General features: G+C 36.1%; 1 protein-coding gene across 4 annotated transcripts in view; it reads left to right on the top strand.

Moving 5' to 3' along the window:
* LOC121738546 (triple functional domain protein) overlaps positions 1–25,703 on the top strand; it is a 149,740-nt gene that overhangs the window by 58,598 nt on the left and 65,439 nt on the right. For all 4 annotated transcript variants that reach the window (XR_006037302.1, XM_042130685.1, XM_042130684.1 and 1 more), the window contains exons 28-29: positions 435–520; positions 778–862. Coding sequence is in view for 3 of the 4 variants with exons in the window: in XM_042130685.1 (XP_041986619.1) it covers positions 435–520; positions 778–862 (171 nt within the window). In the remaining variant the exon portion in view is untranslated. The remainder of the gene's footprint in view (positions 1–434; positions 521–777; positions 863–25,703) is intronic.

The following is a 25,703-nucleotide window of genomic DNA, read 5'->3' as shown; positions in this document are numbered from 1 at the left end:
TCAGAGCTATTTTTGTTTTATTGTATTAGGATCGTGAATGCGGTGCAATAATGGGTATTGTAAGTACGAGCATAATGTAAGCAATAACTTGCGTACTTAGAACAGCTTACTAAGCCCCAAATATTGTCGCTTTATAATTGTACGTCATTTTATAACTAATAAATATATTTCTAGGTATTCGTTAGCTAAATAACATACAGAATTATATTTGTACAAGTTTTGCACGAGTCCCAAAGCGTTTCTCCGAATTATCTCTTGGGCTTTGTAAACATCGCGAATATATCTGCGATTTTATAAGTTAGCGAAAACTTGCTGTTGTTGGTAGTGTAATAATAAATTGGTAGGATGTTTAAAGGGCTGGCGTTGCGTGAAAATAACGGGATAGTCGAGATTTGCCGTGTAATTGAGAGTGATATCGATTTTGTTTGTTATAGGAAACGTACCTGTATGGGAAGCTGCCGCCGCAGCCGCCCCGGAGTCCGGCTAGAGTTCGACCTACGAGCTCGCAACGTTCGAGCAGGCATGTATTTTGCTTGGGAGATTATTTTCCCTGAAACTCACTAATATAACTAACTAATGTAACTCTTTTGTAATAAGTTCTGTACTATTAAAAAGCACATGTCCCACGTCTCAACCCGTAGTTCCCTGTGTGTATGAAATAGGGAATAACGAAGCTATTTTATGATTCCAAAAATAATTTAATTAATTCTGTAATTCTGAAATAATAATTATAAATATAATTTTGATAATGAATGAATAACATTTGTATAAACACAGGGACTTCGAGGATACTGACACAGAGAACCTGGACCGAAACTCGCTGGCGTCCTACGGCAGCGGGAACACCACCGACTCTGATAAGGTAAGTTTTAGCATAACCACACTATCAACAAACTAAGCTAAGGGCTCCCACACATATGACATAACTGCGAATTCGTGCGAATTCGTATCGCAATGTCATTTTTAGTATGAGTTTTGTCGCAAATTTTTGCGATGTGATGCGATTTCGCAGTTTTGTGTTCCCACACCTGACAATTACTGAAGATGACAGACTGTACAAGAATATAATTTTTCTAGTTGAACTTAGGAGTTAGGAGGTACGACGATACCAGCTATTAATATCTAAAGAGTTTGTAACGCCATAAAAATGTGTCCACATAAATAAGAACAATAAAGCAAAATAACTAAGTTAAAATGCGTTCTAGTCTTTGCCTGTATTCCGGATTTGATTCGCTCTCTCAGCAAAAAGTAAAGCAAGTGTTGCTTCTGGTGCGTTTTTGTAGAATTATGTCTTTTTATCCAATTTCTCATTAATATCTTGGAAATAAAGAATCATTTTCAAAAAATAGTCCTCACAAAATTAAGATCAATGATGTTTTTCAAGCAAAAAATATTATACCTGTTGCTCTAGAAATGTATACATTTAAACGGATTTTCGTATTAATAGTGATGACGTCAATGGTTTGTATCTGTGTGTGTTTTGTAAAAGGGGGTGTATCCAGGGCACTAAAACACGCCCATTGCGAAACCAGGACACCCAGACCACTCCTACCTTAGCCTTACGTCGATATAATTCATACAAAATTGTATTTTACATTTCTATTACTTTGCATGTAAAATGTTTTATCGTAATAAAAAAAACTTGGACGAATTCGATTGTGTCGAATATAGACAACCCAAATCAAATAAATGAAGGCCACTGAAAGAATACTCGCAATTCTAAAGGCTACAAAGAATTGTTTGTTAAGTTTAAGAATTATACCTCACCAACAAATTGTTCCAGAAAGACTTTCGATTTTACCTTTGTAAATAAAACAGCTTTTGAAAACTAGACGTAAGTAATTAAAGTTGCCAGTATTTTGCTGGTCATTTTTTCTGCCGGTACGAGGCGGGCTACTTTTGTTTTTCTAGCCTCCATACGTTCAATTTCAAATTTCAATACATACGTCCAAACGAAGGTAGCCCAATAATGTTACATGATGTTTATTTTTCAAGCTGCTACTGATTTGTTAACGCTTTTAAAGTTCAGACCTAAACTAACTCAATGCCGTCTAACGTCTTAATAAGTTGACTGTTTTTTTTCATTTTCTTAAATGTTGTTGCGAAGTTACATTGAATATTCTATGACTTTGGTTTTCATTTATATTTAATTCATCGTTGTTTTTCGGAATTACAAAATTTACTTCAACCTCGTGTAAAAGATTAGTTGCCCAGAGCGTAATTCCAAAACTGACGCCAACAAAATCTGGATGGATGACAGGCGTAGAAACAGGTCGTCCGCAACGAAAACTTTTTACACGATAAACAACAGTTTCACACGATAGCTCGCCCGGTCCGTGATGAACCTAAAATTGTCCGAAATCGTGCTATAATTAAACGTGTGTGTTTAGTTTGTAGTTTGATATTGATATTTAAACCCCGACAAAAAAGAGGGGTGTTATAAGTTTGTCTGTGTGTGTGTCTGTCCGTGGATCGTAGCATCCAAACGGGTGGACTGATTTTAATCTAGTTTTTTTGCAACGAAGTTCCTTATCGCGCGTTGCGAAAGGGGGCTAGACGGAAAAAGTTGTAACGACACGACACTTTTTGCCACAGACACATTTCAAGATACATACCGCATGTGTATGTACTTCGTGGGATATGCGGTATCTATCTTGATCTATGTTTGTGCTTTTTGCTATAGCTGTTGTAAGCCGTGCGGCATGCGCGAGTTTCTCTCCCTCTCTCCCCACTTATGATTTTTTTATAACTTCGTTCCATCCGGGTGTCCTTTGACACATCTCAATTTTTTTTTGTTGGAAATTCATCATCAATCATGAAAAGCCGTTAGCTACTACTTCCAATCGTTTGATGGGTTTAAATTTAAATACTTCATTCAAGTTCGTGACATTTGTGAAAATACAATATACATACAGTATCAGTATCAGTACACTGGTGCTGCAGTATTACCTGGTAATCAATAGGATATCCAACTCCTCGCCAACGAGCAAGGTTTCGTGTTTGGGCTCATTTTAATTGCGACAATCAGTAAGACGTAGATAAACACTAAATGTTTACATGCTGTTACTGCAGCATCACCTGGGTCCTAAAGAAGCCGAGCTTCGTATGAACCCAAAGTGGAAGTTTCATGTTTGGGCTCATATTAACAGCCTCATCGAAAAGGACATTGATAGATGGTAATCGTGGGATGTGATCTATGATCCTGTTGATAGGAATTATTCTGCTCTATAACCAACACAAGTTATGTTGGTTATAGTGCAATAAAATAAAATTAAGAAATAAAAAAAAAAACCCGCCAAATAAGTTTAAAAAGTAATGAAATAATTTATTTACTGACTTTAAGCACAGAATACATATTAGTACAACTTTAAGTTCAAATAATTCCTAAGAGTAAAGTAATATTTTAGTCCATAATTATTGTTGTCAAGGTGTGTCGGGGGACCGCTAATGTATTTTAGATGCATCATAGTCTAAGGCTCCGTTCACAGCGAACCGAATCGAGATAATCAGCGACTTGGCGTTTCTAGGTTGTAGTTTACTTGGCGGTTACCCGTGACATGACACACCGTGACAACAATTATGGACTTAAATATTACTTTACACTTAGGAATTATTTGAACTTCAAGACAGTAGTTATAAATTATTTCATTACTTTTTAAAGTTGTTTGGCGGGTTTTTTTTTAAATTTCTTAATTAATATTAATGCTGACGTGGGTAGACAGACTTTATAAGAGCTTAGTCGAAGTTTAGCAGGCATAGGACTAATGACAAATCACAACTTTTGATTTCACAACTTAGATTTTACTAAGTAGTTATTAAAACCCACGACCAAGGGCCTGTTTCATCACTTCCTGATAAAGTGCCGGATAGGCTATCCACAACTTGTATGACAGATTCTCCATACTCTATCTGTCAAGTTAAGTGGTGGATAGCCTATCCGACACTTATCAGGAAGTGGTAAAACAGGCCCTTAATCCTTATTATATTCCTTAGAATTAAACTAGATATACCTTCCCTTCATACGATAATATTAATATTTATATTGCACACAATAATATACATGTTATATATTATTCTGAGCTATAAAGGGATTCAAAGATGTATTTTAATAGTAACATAATATTGCTTTATAAGGATCACACACAACTCAATATCCTGTGATGCTGTTGACATTACTTTTGAAGAGATGAGTGTTCTGTGACGCAAGTTAGCGTCGAGTGCATTAAGTGCTGCACATATTGTGGGATCTAGTTTGCGACATTCTAAAATTAGCTGTTTATTTTCTTAGGAATCTTTTTATCACTTAGTTTTGTTAACCAATTAATTTTTTTTTAAATGTTTATATGCCAACAACATAGACGCTCATTGTAACAAGTCTTGCCTTGTTAATTATTAGTGGTGAAATATGAAGCAAGTTAATAAAGTTGCAACGGAGCGGTGAAATGCGCTACATATAGCATAGGTTTGAACTAGGTGTACCTACACTATACGCTATATTATACCGGTGTCGTCGGCACGTCGTCCGCTTTCTGATTAATTGCGATCCCTCTACGTAACGCTTTTTAAAGTATTTTTTCAAGTATTTTACAACATCTTATCCTAAAAACCGCGAAATTGCATATAGTTTTGTTAGCGATGTACTTAAAACTTTACTCAAAACCGTAAGACAAGGAAAACCTTTATGTTTTCACACACCTCATGACTTTAGCTACTTTAAATATATGTATTATAATAATAGTTCAATCGTTCACTTGCATCGTTTTATTCAACATTAACATTCCATTTACCACGGCTTAGATCCATAAATGAACAAAAGTGGATTTGGCAGGAATTTTTATTTAACATTCAGACTTATGTTAAACTAGCTGTTGCCCGCGACTTCGTCCGTGTCAGCAAAATGTGATAAAAAAAGGAAATGAAAAAGAGAGAAATTTTCCCCTTCCTTACCCAAATAGTAAAAATAGGATCTTGTTAAGTAGTTGGTCTGATCACTTTTCATGAACCTAAAGTTGTAGATAAAAACGCCAGTACTGTATAGAAAATCTTAAGGATAACGAATAAGAGTAAAATTATCACTATATGTTTCCATATAAATTTTAAGGAGTCCCGTCGATTTCTTATGGATTGCATCATCACATCACCACTTTTGTGATCATGTTACCAAATTCGGCCTACATCTCATACAACAACAAAATAATTTTGGAAATCGGTCTACAAATGACGGAGTTGTCCGCGAACCAATATAAAAAAAGTAAAATATATCCTCCTCTTTTTTGGAAGTCGGTTAAAAAGTAGCCTAAGTTATGCCTTACTACATCAGCTATGTGCCAAAAAAGTCCCATCAAAATCGCTCCAGCCATTTCAGAGATTAGCCGGAACAAACAGACAGACAGACAGACATACAGACAAAAATTGTAAAAAATGTTGTTTTGGTGTATGTACCCTATATATATTCATATGCATCTAGTAAAAAACGGTTCTTTCAATATTACAAACAGACACTCCAATTTTATTTATATGTATATGTATGTATGTATAGATAAAACGGACAAAACCTTTTTCAATGTCGGTAGGTATGTATTCAGCTCCGACAAAGGAATTTTTAAGACATCAAACAACTGAAGACATCATACAAATTCGGACGAACAAGTTTAATAATAAAAAGCTAACGAGGGAAATGTTGTTGAAAACTTCCTAAGTAGGTATTAGTGATTCGTCGGTATTTGTAATTGCGTAGTTCTAAACGTTTAACAAAACGATTTAACTTAAGAAAATATTGTAGGAAGAAATCGTGCGATGATTTTCTGCTTGCTGTAAAATTGGTGTTAATTAAATTACAAAGGAGAAATGAAAAAATGAGCTTAGATCCAATTTTCTATAACAAAGCAACACGAGAACTGTGCGAAGCAAACGCGATTGGAAAATAATGTAATAGCGCTGACAAGTGCACGACAGAGTTACCCTGTTTTGCTATCTAATCCGTTTCCTTCTTACATGTTAGTAATTGGTAATGCATTGACATTGCCAATTACTAAGACTTTGACATGATTATTAGTTGCTACATAATCAAATTTAGGATTCGTGATATTATGTTGGCATCTAATTATGGATGTACCTACCTAAATTATGTATGATGTTGCATCTCCAGAAATCAGAATGGATTTGCAGCTTTACCAACGAAATAGTTCTGTTCTCAGTTTGGTTTATGAATGTGTCGGGCATATGCGCTTCGTATCGACCATTATAGAGGAGGAATTATAGAGGGAGCAAAAGAAACATTGACATTAGGGATAAGGGTGCTTTGTCTATTGCAATAAATTAACGATGACTACAGCAATCAGGTACCTAGCTACGATTTGAATAAACAATAATTGAAACCATGTAGGTACTCCAAAATATAATCTACAGCTCTATCTAGAACGAAACAAATATCCACTCGAATTATACAATTTGTTTTGATGAATTAGCAATTACGAACCAATTACCTAATGTACTCCTAACTTTTGTATGGACAGAAATGGAGCGAGTCCAAACGAATAGTTGTCAAGGTCATGGAACGAGTTCGCTGCGAAACGTCTGAAACTATCATGAACTCGAGTGTAAATTGTAATAAACTAAGCTTCTTACTCTGCTATGAAACATACGCTATAGATTCCTGTCTTAGCATAACTTAGCATAACAACATTAGAAACGGGAAATAATGGACATACTGACAGATTTAGTGTGTATATAAAATGGTGGGTTGTCACTTTGTCTATTCTTCCGTAGAAAGAAACCGTTTCTATGGTGGCCAATAAGGCCATGCTAAGCCTGCAGGTCTTTCAAGCCCTAAGGGCCTTTCCACACGACGTATTTTTAGCGCACTGACGACGCGCGTTTTTGATGCGCTCGTCTTCTGCGCGTTTTAGCAGATATAAAGTTTAAAACCGGCGGCTAAAAAGTTTAATGTCGGCTTCCTTGAGTTTGCTGAGCGTTCAACTTGCGTTTGTAATTTGTATCGATACAAACGAGTGTAAAAAAACGTCGTGTGGAAGGGTCCTAACTGACATTGTTTTCTAACGTATCGGACAAGGGCCGATGAGCGTATAAGTAAAAATCTGAACACACCTGAGGTGATCTTTTTGTTAGTCAGTGACATATTATTATATGACGAGCGCGAGGCTTTCCCATCGATTATTAGAAAGGGCACAGCCACGGTCTAAATAAAATAAAATTTATATATTAATTATTATGTATGTTGTTGTATACTATATTCCAAATTATACACGTATTGCTACATAAATAAGGTGTTTATGTAGCAATACAGACTATAATTTGGTTTAGCTTAAATTATACCTACTTTAATATTCGATTTAACCTTCAAGCTTGTTTATCAAATCACGTTATAATTTGGTCTGATCGATGAAAGTAATGAATGCTGTAAAAATAATCTATAAATTGAGTAAACAATATTTTTCTATTTCTTTCGATCTTGGTATAGTTTTAAATAGTGTGATTAGTAATTACAGTAGGAACTCTACATACTTTTAATCTATACTTCTATTATACTTCTATACTAATATTATAAATGTGAAAGTGTGTCTGTCTGTCAGTAGGATACTTTTTATCTCAGGAAAATATACGGTTCCCGCGCGATAAACTAGTTTTGGCGCAACGGAGTTGCGTGCATCATCTAGTCTTGTCATAGTTTTAAATGTACTTAATAAGTAATAACTGATGGAATCTCTAGGTGCATCATTTCAATGACAGAGATAAGGAATTAAATGTAGACAAATATAGTTTTCTCTAATTCTTTTAATCTTGTTATAGGTTTAAATGTTGTGATAACGATCGGTAGGAACTCTACAATATTACGAGTGCTAAGCACGGGCGAGTGGTCGCGCCTTTGTGTGCCCAGCCGGCATGGCGAATCGTGATTCGATGTGTACAAATCTCACACCAGCCCAGCTGTTATGGGTCAAGCGATATCCATCGTGAATCCTTTAGGTGACGTAATATCGATATTCCGATTTTGTGAAGACTTGAAAAGAGAACTAGTTTGTAAAAATTTTTTTGTGAAAAGTTAGAGGCGGTAGACTTGTTAATAGCGTTTTGAATGCCATTCTTTCAACTGTTTACACGCTCTCTATAACCGTTAAAGTTATTTTTAAAAGCTTATAAAAGCGAAGGAAGAAGGAACATTTAATTGAACGAAATACCGAAACCTTATGCGGTCATGCGTCTATTGAAGTATTAAATTCCACTACATTTTTTTTTGTAAACTTAATATGAATGTACAGTCGAAACCTGAATAATTTGTTAGTTTTCACTATAAGTTTCCTAAATTATGACAATCATGAAAACAGCTATTTCTCTGTACCTCACACCAACACTGTAAAATAGGTGAACTTAAGGGGGCGACTAACCCAAAATTTTCGATTTTATAATTCATTTTTGGTTCTTGAAAATAAGTACCGAATTGTTTCATTTTCTAAAATTAGACACTAGATTTCCAAGAATTCGATCGGAGCAAAGACACGATATCTTAAAATTTTCTCGATAGAAAAAAATCATAAAGATGCATCTAATTTTCACGAATTTTTCATTTACTTATTTCCATAACCGTGCATTGAACTAAGTTAATATTTTAACACATTGTATAAAACTCTATCATTGAGAAACCGACCTAGCGGATTTTTAAAATGTTGTATATTTATCGAGTTAATGAGAAAAAACTAATTTGGCGATGAATCCGCGTCGTATTTTTCACCTGGCATATGAAAGACGGGTGTGTTTGATTTTTTGGTTAGTCGCCCTCTTAAATCGAAACTTATAGTCCCTGATGGCTTCGGCAAATTGAGTCTGTGATATTAAACCGTTTAGCTCAAAGTCCTGAAGATGCACTAATAATACGGAATACCTCAACCCTGTAAGACGCAAAATGCGAGGATTGCTAGTAATTTATTAAAATTATATATTTTATCAATATTATTTTTGTTGTATCCTCTTTATGCCATAGATCATGACATTAAAGGATCGGACACCGGTGTCGGGACACATTGTATACCACTACTTGTACTAATATGTATTCTGTTATACCACATCAAAATCAGTTTAGCGGTTTAAGCGTACACTTAACAGATTGCACAATTTAGCATTTAGATTATTGTATTGATAGATTTATAATATTTTAGTATAATATTTATGTTTATAAGTTATAACTTAAAATATTTTAATCCTATCACGTTTGTTGTATGGGAGCCCCCCTTAAATATTAATTTTTAAACAAAATAAAATTAATATTTAAGGGTATACAGAGTCTGTGAAAATTTCAGAAATCTAGCTATAGCGGTTCTTGTGATACAGCCTGGAGACAGACAGACGGACAGACAGACATCGAAGTCTTTGTAATAGGGTCCCGTTTTGTTACCCTTTGGGTGCGGAACCCTAAAAATTAACAGAATAATAAACAATAGATTTTACAAGTGAATTAGCAACGGCTGTCTCGTGGATTATAACAATGGGAGCGCTTGGGGAGTAGGCGCTAGCTTCGGGCTCGCCGGTAGTCTTTGTTGGACTGAAACGTAGCAGCAAATTGCAAGAGCACAGACACTGCAGGGGCCCATTTAACACACAATCACCTCACAAAGACGTTAATAAAACGATGGAATACGTTTATTGTAACTTGGTCAAAGATTTACAACTGATGATATGGCTTTATAATCTTATTAGATTCTTGTACCTAGATTTAGACCTTTTAGGTGACTTATCGTCAGTGTCCACAACTTATGCAACGGCTGCCTATCAAGTGACACTGTATCGTATCAGAATTACTTCCAAAAGTTACGTAACATAAGAACCTTGCCGGCCTATTTATTTGACAAATAAAATCTTCATACTACCAAAAAAAAATCAATATCCTTCTTCACATGTTCAAATGACCCCAAAACTGTCGAAACCAAGCCAATTTATTGACACACCTTTTACCTTTACTTGCCATGTCTATTCGCCTATGAACTTGATACTATTTGAATCCAAATATTGTCAGACTCGTAATGAGGGTAGTGGATGATTAATATTTGACCGTTTTATTGAGCATTGAGCATTTGAGCATTGTTAAACACTTATCTATAATTCATAGGCCATAGCTTTTAGGAGTCCTCCCCAGTCAGCGTTAAAGTTAACCCTGGGTCAAATATTCTGTAATTTTTTTAAATAACTCCTCGAATATAAAAAAGAAAGTGCATGATATAAACACAGGATTAGCTCAACCTCGGATTGTGGTGAGTGACAAGCGACTAAGCTGATCCAAATTAGATCTGCAAATGCGTCGAGAACGTCACAGATTAGATAATAAATGCAATATGCACACAGCAAGGATCACAGTGTTAAAGGTTGCCTGAACCATTTTAAATAGACACGATATTATCTCCAGTCATTGTCATGGATGCAGATACACTATCTCTACCTACAGTTTGCACGTCAACGTATGATGTATAGCTTCAAAACGTCCCTGATAATATAAATAAATAAGTTATTATTGGGTAGCTGACAGCTGTTTAATGCAATAATATAATTCAACTTCAAAGTAAAATTGAAAGTGGATGGGACAATCTCTTAATTCCATAGCACTTCTGCTCAAGTTAAAGGGCGCAAGGGTCTGATCTGCTGCTCAAGTGTTTTATTACGAGGGATTTTCAAAAGGACGTTGTAAAAGTGGAGCGATGAAGCATTGATTGCACCTGCAGCCCGCTCTCCGGGAATACTTCAAGGGAACAACGCCGGAATATCGGTTGCCGCAAACTGCAAAAAGATTAAAACAAAGTATCCGTTCAATTTTTACTGAAATATCGAATCTATTTTTGGAATTTCACTTTAATTTCGTCTGTCTGTCTTATACTGAATGAAAAGGCCAGTCTGATGATAAACGTGAACCACAACTACAAGTTTCTAAAAATACCCGCACAAAGATACGGTATTAATTAGATATATGCTACTCACAATGGTGTGTCTCACCGCGAGCGCCCCCTTGTTTGCCCACCAACTGAGCCCCCGCTACATAGTGTTCCCCATGAACTACATTTAATTAGCGAAAAATTTGCGTTTCACTAATTGGACACTGAATACGCGCTAAATAACACGGTTATTTTGCTGTAGTTACTTCAGTTTTCGACAGAAAATTTAGCTGGGAATATAAATATAAAATTGTGTAGCATGGTCCACCTGTTCCGAAATATTTCATGGTTTCGTATTTAATGTTTTACGCGAATTATATTAAAATAATATTAAACATAATTATTCGAGAGAATTTTGATTAAAACTTGAAATTACTGTAGTGTGCGGCTCTAACTTTTCATTAAGTAAAGGAAAAGCTAACAAGTAACAACACACTACGGGCAAAGTGTTCTGAATTTGTCGCAGGCCGCAGCGCATCATCGAGTTAGTTTTTTCGTATGAAGTGCCGAGACGTGCCCTTCACCGAGGGTTAGATTTAAATGAATTCGGAAACGTGGCTCAATACAGAGGCTGCGTAGTGAAAGGGCGCGGGCGTAAGATAGCGAGGCGATATAAGCTAACAACGCGATGCGCGACTTAACGGCAGTGGCGACACCGCCGCGCGCCGCACCGGACGAGGCGGGCCGCGACAGATCGCGCGCGCGCGTCCCGCCGCCCCGCGGCACGTGCCTCGCGATGACCGCCCCCCCGCCGCCGCCCCAGCCCGCGCCCGCCCATGCCAAACAACACAAGTCCCGACGGAAAATATCGCTGCCGTGGTTCAGGCAGAGCTCCGTCAGCGGACCCCATGCGACCCTATCGCGCCAGCACACCATCGACACGCCGAGCTCCTTCAATGCCCGACTCCTCAAAGGAAGCCGGCAACGACAGGTGATTATTTTATCGGTACACATCCCTGCCGGCTCGCGAGTCCACCGGCATCGGTTCGGGTCTGAGTTAGTATTGCGAGAAGTAGGAATTTTTCGTGCGAAAACTCGGAGCGCCGAATGAGGGTTGTGTTTTTTTCAGTGACCTTTACCCGCATACAGCTAGGTCTCGCTTGTAGCCGGCGTAGGGGTGTCGGGGGGCGCTCGCCGTACCGCTCGTATTGCACTGCTGCGTTAGGTCGAAAACCGAGTGCACACTCGCGCCACAACATCCGATGCACTCACCGAGTGTGTATCTGTAAACACTGTAACATTGGAAAGGTCATAGTGCAAACTTTAGCGCACTCTACTGCTTTCCACAGTTTAATTCCATTAAAAGCTTCTTTTGGAAGTGTTTTCGTGTGCTTTCAATGAAAAAGTCCCGTTTTGTACATAACTGGATATCCGAATATAGGCATGTAGTGCTGTTCTGTAGGTCATGTCATATTTTATGTAACGTATTGAGTAATGCAGACTTTCAGGTCGTTTGACATTCAACTATAAATCTTAATAATTAAGTGGGTACTTAACTTACCTACTTACGTGCTTATATCTGATAAGGTCTGTAAAAAATATACATACTCGTTATACTGTAATATGTAGATTGTAGTTACAATAATAATGTTTAATCAGAGGGATATTATGGTATATAAGGAAAATGAATAATGTTTCAATCACAACTTGTTATTGTAAATATGTAAATACTTATTTACGGATAAATTTTGAATTTATCTCGCTTGTCCTACTTTTGTAAATAAACTAAATCTTACCCGCGACTTGCCTAGAAAAGAACCCCAATTATTTTACTTACAATTTATTAATTTTTTGTCGTTTCAATATTGCCTGCATTAAATGAATTTTGTTTACTCACAAGTCACAATTATTCCTTTGTCATTTAATGGTCAAACTATTTTGAACCTTAAAATATATCTAGACTGCATCTTAACCATATCAAAACTGTATTATTGTGTACTACTATTAATCTTGATCGACGTAAATATACTCGTGGAATAATATTAATCACTGTTTGATACTGAAATGCTGACTGAATGTAAATCCTCAACGTAGTCAACATTTACGAGTGAATTGAAGCTAATTGGACAGCATCTACTGCGTCACAGATCGCTCGAATGACCTATTATCATCATCAAACGATTGAGGACTGAATATACTAGATATAGGCAATTCCATAAATAGAGGGATACAGAAATAGATACATCTCATAAATACATCTGAAGGCCATTCTTCATTTTAAACAGGCAGTGGCCCACCACACATGCCCACCACCGCTACTCCTGTTCGTCAAAATCTACAGCGGTAACAAACCACGAAAAACCTTCATATCATCTCAGGGTGCCAGAGAGACAAATTAAACTATCTTAGGTTCCGTAACAAAATTAATCAGAACAGATACCTAGTTGGACTTATTCCAGTTTTAGGAAGGTTTTTTTTTTCAAGATTATGAAGTTGTTAACATTTAAGAAACGAAAGCTCTTAATTTATTCAAAAATACCGAATACCGATATTGGTCTAAAAGAAAACTGTTTTTCCTTCGACCCTTCGCGATTGAGAATAAAAACGAGAGGGTCACATTTTTTGTGTGTCCCTAACTACTTATTTTTTATTCAAATATGTTACATACAAAATTGTTATACATTGGAACCTCGCAATAACTAAATATATTTTAAAACCTGTATCATAAGCATAACATATAATATGGTGTGTGTGTTGTCTAAGGTAAAACACCCAATTATTGGCATTTAAAAAGTTTATACCTACATCGATAAATTCTAACATTTTCATATTTTGAAATTTGTAGTATTTTCAAACAAAGCTCTATGGTGGTGCCTGGACTATTGTCAACGATGGAGTATTTTGTTCTATCTCTGGCAACGAATTTATCATCCTACTCGACACTAACTACGAGTACGATAACACAAAGGAAGCGCACTATCGCTAGCACCTATTGCTCTACAATCTACATATTGTCCATAGATCCCTCTCACTGAACATCTAGACATATTAGACATAAATTAGACTTTGTTATGGAAAAGAAAATAGGCAGAGCTAATGAATCGTTCAACAGTGTAATCGTGTAAGCAGCCTCCGACACCAGTGAACCTTGAAAATATATTTTCATCGCTAACAGTCGAAATATTCAGTCGTTCCCATCGGCTGTTACTACTGACACAAGTCAATTCGTCAGCGTGGAAAATGGTCTTTGATATTTTAATGAAGAGACTAATTTTTACACTTGAAATTAGAAGATCTTGTATGATAATAATAATAATCGGCATTACGGTTTCGAATATTTAATTGCCATTTTGAATGTATCTGAAAACGTAAATTTATGAGCAATGATTGTTTTTTTTTCGTACTAAACTAGGAGCAAAGTTCGGTCTTCTATCAATTAACGAAATTAATGTAAATGAAACTAACCTTTAAATTTTTGTCAATATAAAGCCACTGTGTTTGGAAATAATTTAACTGCCCTCTCTTTGTCAAATAATAGAGGGGTTTGTTATTTATTGTACAAAGTTTAAACGGACTATAGACAGAATACCAATAAGTAAGGTTCTATTACAAAAACCTAATTAAAAAATAACAATAATTGTTTGTGTTATCATAAAAGCCCATATAATCCAATCTTGAATGTTCTTTCAATTTAAAAGAATTAGGACAAATACGATGTAGAAAGAGGCTCTCGACTCTCGAGTCTCGAGACATTCAGAAGTAGTCATTCTACGAGATCAGCTTGTGATTTAAGACGCTCCCCCTACGGAGATGCCGTAATTTACCGTTTTTAGAGTCTTAATAACTCATAATTTGAAAACAACAAAATTACAATAAAAATACAGCAATAATCTTCAGCATATGAACATTCCTTTCTCCGTTATTAATTACATATTTTTGTTTATTATACTCATGAAATCAGCTTCCAATGTAATACCAATTTCTTTCAATTCAAGCATACATTTAGTATCTCCCTAGTAATTTTACAAATTACGTTTATTTGAAACGTAATTTATATGAAGAGGAGTGCATCGAGCCAACATTGTTTTAAATTTTTTTTAAAAGCTTTTATCATACCTTATTTTAAATATAAAACATTATACAAACTACAATGTGCAGGGTGCACGATATTATTTTAAATGGCAAGCTGGCTATATACAAGAATTTCACTCTTTTATTTATGGCTGAAGTCTGTTGTCAAATTAATTAATTATTATTTTTTAACAAAAAATTTTACCCGACTTCCAAGGTAAAAACGATATTCTTAAAAATTAAAATGATCTAAAAAGTATGAAATAATTCTTATTATTCATTAGTGCCTTTTGAAAATTCGACTAAACCTCAACTACTTCTGCACCCAATTTCCATTCTTTTGAAGTCGGTACCAGCTCAGAACTCAGATCCTTGAGTAGGTACTCTGGTGTTAATTTTAATAGCCTTTTTTCACGTTGCCGGCCATACACCAGTCACCATGGTTGTGAAGCTATAGACAGACTGTAGCATGTACATTGTACAGTCGATGTCTTTACTCTTAGGGCCTGTTTCCCCACTTTCTGATAAGGTGCCGAATAGGCTATTCACAACTTTTTGACAGATTCTCCATACTTGATCTGTCAAGTTAATTGGTGGATAGCCAAGTGAAAAGAAGTTTACAGTGTAGAGAGACGAATCACTTATCAGGAAGTGGTAAAACAGGCCCTTAGAGTTAGACGAATATGCCTCTCTACACTGTAAACTTCTTTTTGCGTCTATTATCTACTTTTAAAGTACTCACTGAAATGTTACTAATAACTGTAAAAACTGGTGAATGGCTATTTGTTGTTACTACGTCATTAATCAGATTTATCTGTAAGTTTTTCTGTACAAATAAAATAAAATCGTAACCGCTTGTATTGGTCAAAGCAAGTGAGCCTTACTCCTAAGTAAGTCAACAGCATCAACCTTGTATTGGTCAAAGCAAGTGAGCCTTATTCCTAAGTAAGTCAACATCATCAACCTAACTCCTAAGTAAGTCAAGTGGCAGTAGATGGCTATACGAGTACCTATAACAAAGGTCGCCCCAAGTCGTTACCCATTTAGTCGCGAGTCGTGTCCGCTCCGCGGCTTTATTGCTCTACGGGGAATAGTTTTAATAGAAATCGACACCTCATGAGAGTTATGTGAAAATGAAAAATGTTCTATCGACATGTTGCCGGTCGACAATGAATAAGATGAAAATCTCTGTAAAAATGCACACATTCTGGAGAGAATTACACAGTCAGACTACGTTTGCAGTCGTTGCGGTCACTTTGAGTTGAAGTATATTGAAGTCACGATATCTGGCTATACATCAATTTCTCTGAAACTTCATCAAAATGCAATATATTACAATAAAATGGTATCAATATGAAGATTTTGAAGATAAGAAAGCGAAACTTACTAAAGACGAAGACGGAACGACCCATAAAATACACAAATGGCGCCACAGCTTTTTCATACAGACAAATAGATAATGTTTCAGTACGTGTCACTGTTGTCACAGATTAAATACGTTATAAAGTATTTATAACGGATTTAATCTGCGATTTAATTAACCAGGGATAATCTAGTCAGGGACGTGTTATAGGAAGGGCATATGGGCCAGTTGCTTAGGACCATCACACAAGACATGGACCACATAAAACCTTTTCACATGCAAAAGTGCCACGCACTTAACCCTTTAGCCGCCAAGGTCGGAATAATCCGACAAATATTTTCGTGCCCATTTCGCCATGGTCGGATATTTACGACCAGTACCACTACTCGGTTAATCTGCCTTTTTTGTTTGATAGCACTGTATTATATTAAAATAATGTTTATACTTGGTAAATAGTAAACGAAGTAATCATTTACAACTGATTACACTTTAGTTTCTTAATTAGAAGACCTAAAAATAACGTCTAAAGTTAAATAAATTACCGAAAATATTCTTAGAAAAGTGTATTGATGTCCAACGCCCGAGTCGGAAAAATCCGACAGCAGGGACGGGACATAAGCAATGATTTACTGATACAAAAATCCACTAAAACATTTCTGTTTTTCCTAATTTATTATAAAACAAATAAAGCAATGGTTACTGAACAAATAAACGTGTTTGTTTTACTTAATTTATAATAAATATAGTATAAAAATTTCAGTGATTGAATTGACGATTCCCATCCCTAGCCTGCATGTTTAGAAACGAATGTTGTCAGCACACCCTGCGCCACGGTCGGAAAAGACGACCGCTTCTGACGTCATAAGCGAGTACCGCCTTCTAGAATTTTCCACTAGTGTTGTGCTTATGATGATGCTATCGATAAATGTGATTGTAGTGGATACTTAAATTAGAAATAAAATTACAATAAAATACAAAGTAACGCTTTCCTATCTGTCTGTCTGCTACGACATTTAGATGAAATTGTATGCGTGTAAAGGGGATGGGATATCGATCTACTATTGAAAATCTATATTTGTAGTAGGTTATATATTTAAACAACTCGATTATTTAATCCGTGGAAACTATGAAATTAATATTATTATATATTTGAAATGTAATAACAAATATCGGGAATTATGTCACTTCACTATTCAAGCTGTTTTTATGTAATGTTTTTGCCAGCGTTGTATATATACTAATAACATTATGGATTCAAATACTAGATATCAGTTTATACTTTATATAAATTATAAATTAAGAAATAAATTATCGACATCGAAAAAGATAAGTATTGCACATCACTATTTGTTGTAGGTATAAATTTTTCGATGTATAGTGCCGGCGCTAGAGGCACGACAATTGATTTTAAGCTCGGCGGTTAAAGGGTTAAACAATTTTTTTGTATTTTTTTTATTAATTTCCACTGAAAATAATATCCACTTTATTTAAGAATAAAGTGTTGTCTCGAGGTATTCCTTTTTTTTATGAAATAAGGGGGCAAACGAGCAAACGGGCTGATTGAAAGCAACTTCCGTCGCCCATGGACACTTGCAACATCAGAAGAGATGCAGGTGCGTTGCCGGCCTTTTAAGAGGGAATAGGATAATAGGGGAGGGTAGGGATGGGAAGGGAAGGGAAGGGAATAGGGGAGGGTAGGGAAGGGAATTGGGTAGGGGATTGGGCCTCCGGTAAACTCACTCACTCGGTGAAATACAGTGCAAGCGCTGTTTCACGCCGGTTTTCTGTGAGAACGTGGTATTTCTCCGGTCGAGCCGGCCCATTCCTACTGAAGCATGGCGAAACTATACAGTATGACACCATTGTTAGTAACGAGGAATATACGTGGGTGACTGCGTATATTCCTCGTTACTAACAATGGTGTATACTGTATAGTTTCGAATGTACTTAAATGCAAAGTTTAAGAGGATACACCAGGGGCGAGAGAAATTGAAAATAGGTATTTGAAAATGTATTGCTGTCTCACCAATCTCAAGTCTCCCACCGCAGAGCGCGATAGAGACAACACGACATAAGTTCTAATAAAAGAACAGAAAATCATCGATTCGTTGTCCGCTGATTCCTTCTCCAAAACTTAACCGATTTAAGTACTTTTAAAGCAAGGCTTGAGCTGTGTTCTTATGTTTTATTTATTTTTTTTGTATATTTTAGCCAGTTTTGTTTTCTGGGTGGGTTTTTGGACGTTCTTATCTTTTTTAATAATAAAATTATGAAAAAAACGAAAACATAGGGACATGCTAATAGTGGCCATAGATATTCAGAAAAAAAATCATAACTCTACCGGCATTATCCAGGGAGGAAACAGGGGACAACGTTTGTATGGAAAAACGGCGGCGTGGACTCCTCTTAAGTAGCACTCAGGAAAAATCAGATAGATGCCTTGATAGTCGCAAGTCAAAGAAAACTATCGTAACTAGAAATATAATCTTAGCGAAGTGGCTCGAAATCCACAACATCCTGGAAAATCACAGGGATGAAAGTCTTTCTATTTTAAAGAAAACTCGACGTAGAATAAATGTACATATAATACCTATAGGTTTTAAAGACTAATTCCTTTTAGTGCATAACTGCCCTTTGAATAATAATAAATAATAACGTTTACGATTTTTTATCGAGCTTATTTAGAATAATAATTTTTAAGTTGTAAACGGTTACAAATCCTACTGCGGATTGCGGATGCTTTTCACAATTCAGTATTTACAGTCACACTATCTTTATAAGGAAATTCTATATTCCTTCGTAATTAAAGACGTAAGTGGATGATTTGGGTAAGTAACTATTTGTGAACGTTCCTTTTTTGCATAAATTTACGCTTTGGGAACGGGAAAACTATTATTTTTTATTTCAAATAAAAAATAATTTGGGTTTTTTTTTATGAAATAAGGGGGCAGACGAGCAAACGGGTCACCTGATGTAAAGCAACTTCCGTCGCTCATGGACACTCGCAGCATCAGAAGAGCTGCAGGTGCGTTGCCGGCCTTTTAAGAGGGCATAGGGTAATAGGGGAGGGTAGGAAAGGGAAGGGAATAGGGGAGGGTAGGAAAGGGAAGGGAATAGGGGAGGGTAGGGAAGGGAACAGGGTAGGGGATTGGGCCTCCGGTAAACTCACTCACTCGGCGAAACACAGAGCATGCGCTGTTTCACGCCGGTTTTCTGTGAGAACGTGGTATTTCTCCGGTCGAGCAGGCCCATTCGTGCCGAAGCATGGCTCTCCCACGTATAAATTTTTTCGTTTCACGGGTTTTATTTATAGCCAGATTTATTAGCCAGATGAATAAGTAGGTACCTAAGTTTGTACAAATTATAAGGAAAAAATGAGTAAATTAAGTTATAAAATATTACTTATCCACTTCATCCACTTACGTCTTCATAAATTAATTCACAAATCACAACATACTATTACGAATTGAGATTCGAGATTTGTCATACTCGAACCATAGTGTGACCCCTAAAAAGCTGTTTTAAATTATTAAAAGGGCTTTCGACGGCCTTTAATTAATCGATGTAGTAAAAACCTGATCCCAAAGTTTTCCATTTTATGTAATGTATTGTGAATATATTCCTCAAAATGAAAACAGTAGGCCCTGACACCATTAAGGGGGGTGAAAAAAAACTGTATAGCCTAAAAATTTTGAGGGCTTTGATTTAAAATGGGTGACTTCTTCGAGGGAGAGACCGTACAGAAAAAGTAGTTTGTAATATATTATGGGTAATGGAAACCGATACCTCTACAATGTAATTATTTATTCAGGTACAATATCTAGAAGCAATATCTGTGCGTCGTTAGTTATCATGGTGTTATCTTGTATTGGCAAATTCGCTTATCTCTGAGTGTGGTTACAACCGTCATCAAAGTTAACGTTCGTTGATATAATAAGATTCGTTTGTTTTCGCAGTTTTTTCCATTTATCAAATCCTTATCTTCGTACCTGGCTTTAGACATTTAAACTCTTATAGAAACTAGGAGCAGCACACGTATTAAGGGGGCCACTAACCCTAAATTGTCGATTTTATAATTCATTTTTATACTTGCAAATAAGCCCCGAATTGTTTCATTTTCTAAACATAGATACTACATTATAATATTTCCAAGAATTTGATCTGAGCGAAAACACGATACTTATCTTAAAATTTTCTCGATAGAAAAAATCACAAAGATGCATCTTTCACTCTTTCACGAATTTTTCATATATTGCCATAACGATGCATTAAACTAAGTTAATATTTTAACACATTGTATAAAATTCTATCATTGAGATAATGACCTGGCAGATTTTTAAAATGTTGTATATTTATCGAGTTATTAAGAAAAAACTAACTTGGCGATGATTCCGCGTGGTCCTTTTTCACCTGGCATATATATGAAAGACGGGCGTGATTGTGAAGCGAAAAGATCGATGTTTGATTTTTTTGGGTTGACTGCCCTCTTCAGCTAGGCTTCAGAATGCAGGTAAGAATTTCCGTAAATCGGTGCCAGTGCAAGTGGTATTATAATTTAAGTCAATTGCATCGAGCACGCAAAATATGTGGAATGTATTATGTAAGCTATATTTGTCCGAAAAATTAGTTCATTAACACTAATAAATCGGAAACAACGAATCACTCTGGTGCTGATGCAGCACCAAACCAAAAGCTGCGTGGCCCTTTTTTCCATACAAACGTTGTCCCCTGTTTCCTCCCTGGATAATGCTAGTAGAGTTATAATTTTTTTCCTGAATATGTCACTAATACACTGTCCCTATGTTTTCTTTTTTTTAATAATTTAATTATTAAATAAGATATGAACGTTCAAAAACCCAAAAAATATGGCCAGATTTTCCGCTGTTTTTTTTTATGTTATAAAGGGGGCAAACGAGCAAACGGGTCACCTGATGGAAAGCAACTTCCGTCGCCCATGGACACTCGCAGCATCAGAAGAGATGCAAGTGCGTTGCCGGCCTTTTAAGAGGGAACAGGGTAATAGGGGAGGATAAGAACGCAAAGGGAAGGGAATAGGAGAGGGTAGAGAAGGGAAGGGAATAGGGGAGTGTAGGGAAGGGAATAGGGGAGGGTAGGGGATTGAGCCTCCGGTAAACTCACTCACTCGGCGAAACACAGCGCAAGCGCTGTTTCACGCCGGTTTTCTGTGAGAATGTGGTATTTCTCCGGTGGAGCCGGCCCATTCGTGCCGATGCATGGCTCTCCCACGTATAAACATCCATAAAACAGATTTGGCTAGTTTATACAAAAAAAAAAAAAACACAAAACATAGGAACACAGCTCAAGCCTTTCTTTAATGAAAAAAGTACACTTAAATTGGTTAAGTTTTGGAGAAGGAATCAGGGGACAACGAATCGTTGTTTTTGCAGTTGTCTCTATCGCGTTCTGCGGTATAGGCTTGAGTTAAGGGAGACAGCTATAGATATTACACGTACTTTTTTTTATTTCTCTAGCCCCTGGTGTATCCTCTTAACCTTGCTTTTAACTTTTTGCTTTAGTATAAGCGCCATGAGTTTAGCTCCGATATTTTTTAACCGAATTTATCTATATATTATTAATACGCGAGCGAAAAACTTTGGAACCCTTTTTATGAAAAATGCGGAAACGTAGATGCATGAAATTTTGCACAGTTATAGTTTATATGGTGAAGGAGTGCATCGAGCTAATATTATTTTTAAATTATGCTTTTTTCAAACATTTTTTTAATAAATAAAATGCGCACACTACTATGTTTTGACTGACAAGCCTATACACACGAATTATACGCCTTTGTTTATGGTTGAAGTCTGTTGTCAAATTTATAAAATCTGTTGTTTTTTTATAAAATCTGAAATATCAATACTTTAAACGGGGAGCCAAAAGAAGAAGATAATTAAATTTAAGGTCGAATTTTGACCATGGGGCGATCTCTAGTACCTATTCATTAATGAATAGGTACTAGAGATAGAGGGATGCAAACAGTTTCCGTTTAATCAAACAAACGTCCAAACGTGAGCGTTTGAAACTTTCGTGCTCGTACGTATAATATTAGTTTAGAGTGTGGTTAAAACCTTTTGATAACTTGGTCTTGTCTATAAAATGAAAAATAAAACTATTTTGTTTGTACTTTGTAGCAACGTTTTTGTCCACCCAAATCAGCTCTACAAGTTCGGTCGGGTCGCATGTTTGATTTCTCTATTGTGAATAGCTTTTACATGTTAACTTTTACATGTTTACTTTTTCAAATGGGACGATACATATTTTGTCCCCAACTTCTAAATTTTATTTGCTATAATAAAATTTTGTTTCAAAAATGTAATTGCTTGGCTTGGTATACCATGATTACGCAACACAATTTTGGGCGGTTATCAAAAAAGGCATATTATATGCAATGTAGTCAAACTGGCTCGATCGCAGGGACGGAGGTATAAAAATACCTCTTGATCACATGACATTTTACGTTCCCGGACATTTGGGTTACGGACTTTCTCTGTTACATGAATAAAGTTTTGATTGTCTCTACATTGGAAGACGAATTCAATTCATATCTGTATGTACTGGAGTCTTGGGCTGCTCCGGCAATGAAATAACAATGTACATATTATGTTACGTACAATGATGCATATGTTCTATGCGAGATCAGTCTAGGTATTGCGTTGCTTCGACAAGTTTCAATCTAGGATTAGGACTAGAACAAACTACCCAATTGTTTTCATCCTATTATAGATTTTTGTTCAAAAATATTGGAAAATATGCCAAAAACTCAATAAACGGATGTTTTACTATATATTATTTTCATATACATAACTTAGTATGTAGATTAATGAATTAACAGTGCCGATTGTGCCTAATATGACTTGCTCGGAGGTTAACCTGGACATTTACTGTAGTAGGAACTTTTTAATGGTGCCTGTAATAATTATTGCTTGCTTTACTATATAGATTATTTTGTTATAACCTATGTAGAGTAATTAGTTAAGTGTGCTGACTGTGCCTATCTTGTTAAGCGCCGCCTGGCTGTAAATGAAGTTCGGTTTGGCGACGTGAGACCTTGCAGAGGGACGCACGCTGAATTGACCTGGATTATCGCGGGATGATATTCATCTCTCGTACGCCTCCCGTGGGACAGTTAACGTGTAACACTTTGAATGATGTAGAGTCTATAGAACAATCGATATAGAACGAATGAGATTTTAAGCTAAGGTAGTCAAGTCAGCAAATTGTTTGTCAAAATTAGTATAGGTGGGACCTACGAGGTCGTTTCAAACGTCCAGTCTACAATAATGCTTACCTGTTACCCCCGGTAGACTACAGGAGGGTACTGCAGTGTCGCTTATTTCCGTCGTTGCAGTGTTTTAGCGTTTCATACAAATATATAATTTGTAGCCGTAAGATGTCGCGTCCCTCCGCTACAGTGTAGTTACGCAAAGTGCGAGTTCATCTCAAGATCGAAGTCAAGCTCCATAACGAGCTGTAAAGAATCTCCCAACATAACAATTACCTCCTAACCACATCATTTATATTGGTGTACATGTTCCCCGGCTCACGATCACGAGCGGGAGGATTGTTGTTCGTATTCAAATTAAAATGTTTAATAATGCATTTCTCGTCTCTCGCGAACACAGTGTTTAAGTACAAAATAACATTATTATCTCGGGCTCGGTTTAACGTAAATTGTCCCGAACCGATTAACATCATATTCTCACTAGTTGCAGCACCCGCCATGTGTTATCACATCGACTTTATTCCCTTTTACATAAGAGATGTTTTACAATGACATGCAAAAAGAAAATGTTAGCTCTCATCGTAAGGTTGTAAATTCGAGGACTTTTACACGTTAAATTAAGATTAATTGTTTTGAAATTAATACCTAATCAAATAAGACTCTGTGTTAAGTTAGCTAGGCAAGTGCTCTGGCTACTCTTTTTAACCCCCGACAAAAAAGAGGGGTGTTGTAAGTTTGACGTGTCTGTCTGTCGGTCAGTTTAAGGGTCAGTTTTCAGCAAACCAAATCGAGACAATCAGTGACATGGCGACACAAAATGCAAAAGACACTGTTGGCGGTCCCCCGACACACCGTGACAACTATTATGGACTAAAATATCACTTTACACTTAGGAATTATTTAAACTTAAAGTCAGTAAAATATATTATTTCATTACTTTTTGAAGTTGTTTGGCGGGGTTTTTGAATATCAATAATGAACACTCTGTTACGGTAGGTTCTTTTTTAAATAATATTCGGCTAAAGATAGTCGCCAGACTGTTATAAAAATCTAAACGAAAAAGTTATTTTTGACTGTGATTTTTAACATTCAAGTTTTTCTTAATTGTTGAGCCCTTGAACGTTATAGAGTTTGTAATTAAACTGGCAAAGATTTTAATTTTAAACTGAAATATTTCGGAGATTCGTAATCACTACAAGAAGAACAAGTAATGGTTATTTGCTATAGCAATCCGAATGCACCCTCTATCATACACAGGCATATTTTTACTCGCTTTAAAAGCCAATTTTTCATTTCTGTGTTTTTTCATTTTTATTTTGAAACAAACATCAGCCAAGTAAAAGTTGGACTCGCGCACGAAGGGCTCCGTAACAGAATAGAGCAAAAATATGCAAAAATTGTGTTTTTTGTAAGAGATAATAAATTATTTGTTTATTAAGTTAATTTTAATTTTATTACTAAAAGCTGTGAAAGAGCTTAAAAACACACATTTGTTGAATGGGAGAATTTGAAATTGAATATGAAATTTATTTTGTTTTTGGTGTTTGTTGTTATAGCGGCAACAGATATATTATACACAATCTGTGAAATTTTTAGAAGTGTAGCTATAGTGGTTCTTGAGATACGGCCATCTAAGTATTAGTAATAGGGTGCCGTTTCTACCCTTTGGGTACGGAACTCTAAAAATTGATAGGCAATCATTGAAAATAGTGCTACCACACTTCAGTATTTGATGACTTTTTACTCTGAAATTAATGCTATTGGCAAGTGGATTCCAATTGAGTAGATTACGATATCGATTTGGTTACCAAACTCGCTTTTGTAGTATCGTTTTTAATGGAATGAAAATTTTAATGGATACAGGCAAAGAACAGACGGATTGACTAATGATGAGCGATTGCTATCCTAGAGCAATACACTCTAGGACTTATCAAAAAGGGCTTAGTCATAATGCATTCGCTAGTTTCGATATCGAAGTTGGATGTCAAAAAATTATGGGATGTGATGTGATGCAACTTGCAATCAGCAATGCTTGATACTTGTTTATTACTTACCGATCGATGTTATGGCTTTTGACAAATTCCATTTTGATTTCTAACTTCACAATCGAAACTAGCCAATGCTATATGAGCATTGAGCACCCTGGTACTGC

This window comes from Aricia agestis, chromosome Z (assembly GCF_905147365.1).
Source record: "Aricia agestis chromosome Z, ilAriAges1.1, whole genome shotgun sequence".
NCBI classification, from domain to species: Eukaryota; Metazoa; Arthropoda; class Insecta; order Lepidoptera; family Lycaenidae; genus Aricia; species Aricia agestis.
Note: the sequence above shows the minus strand (reverse complement) of the source record. Positions and strands in the feature narration are given on the sequence as shown.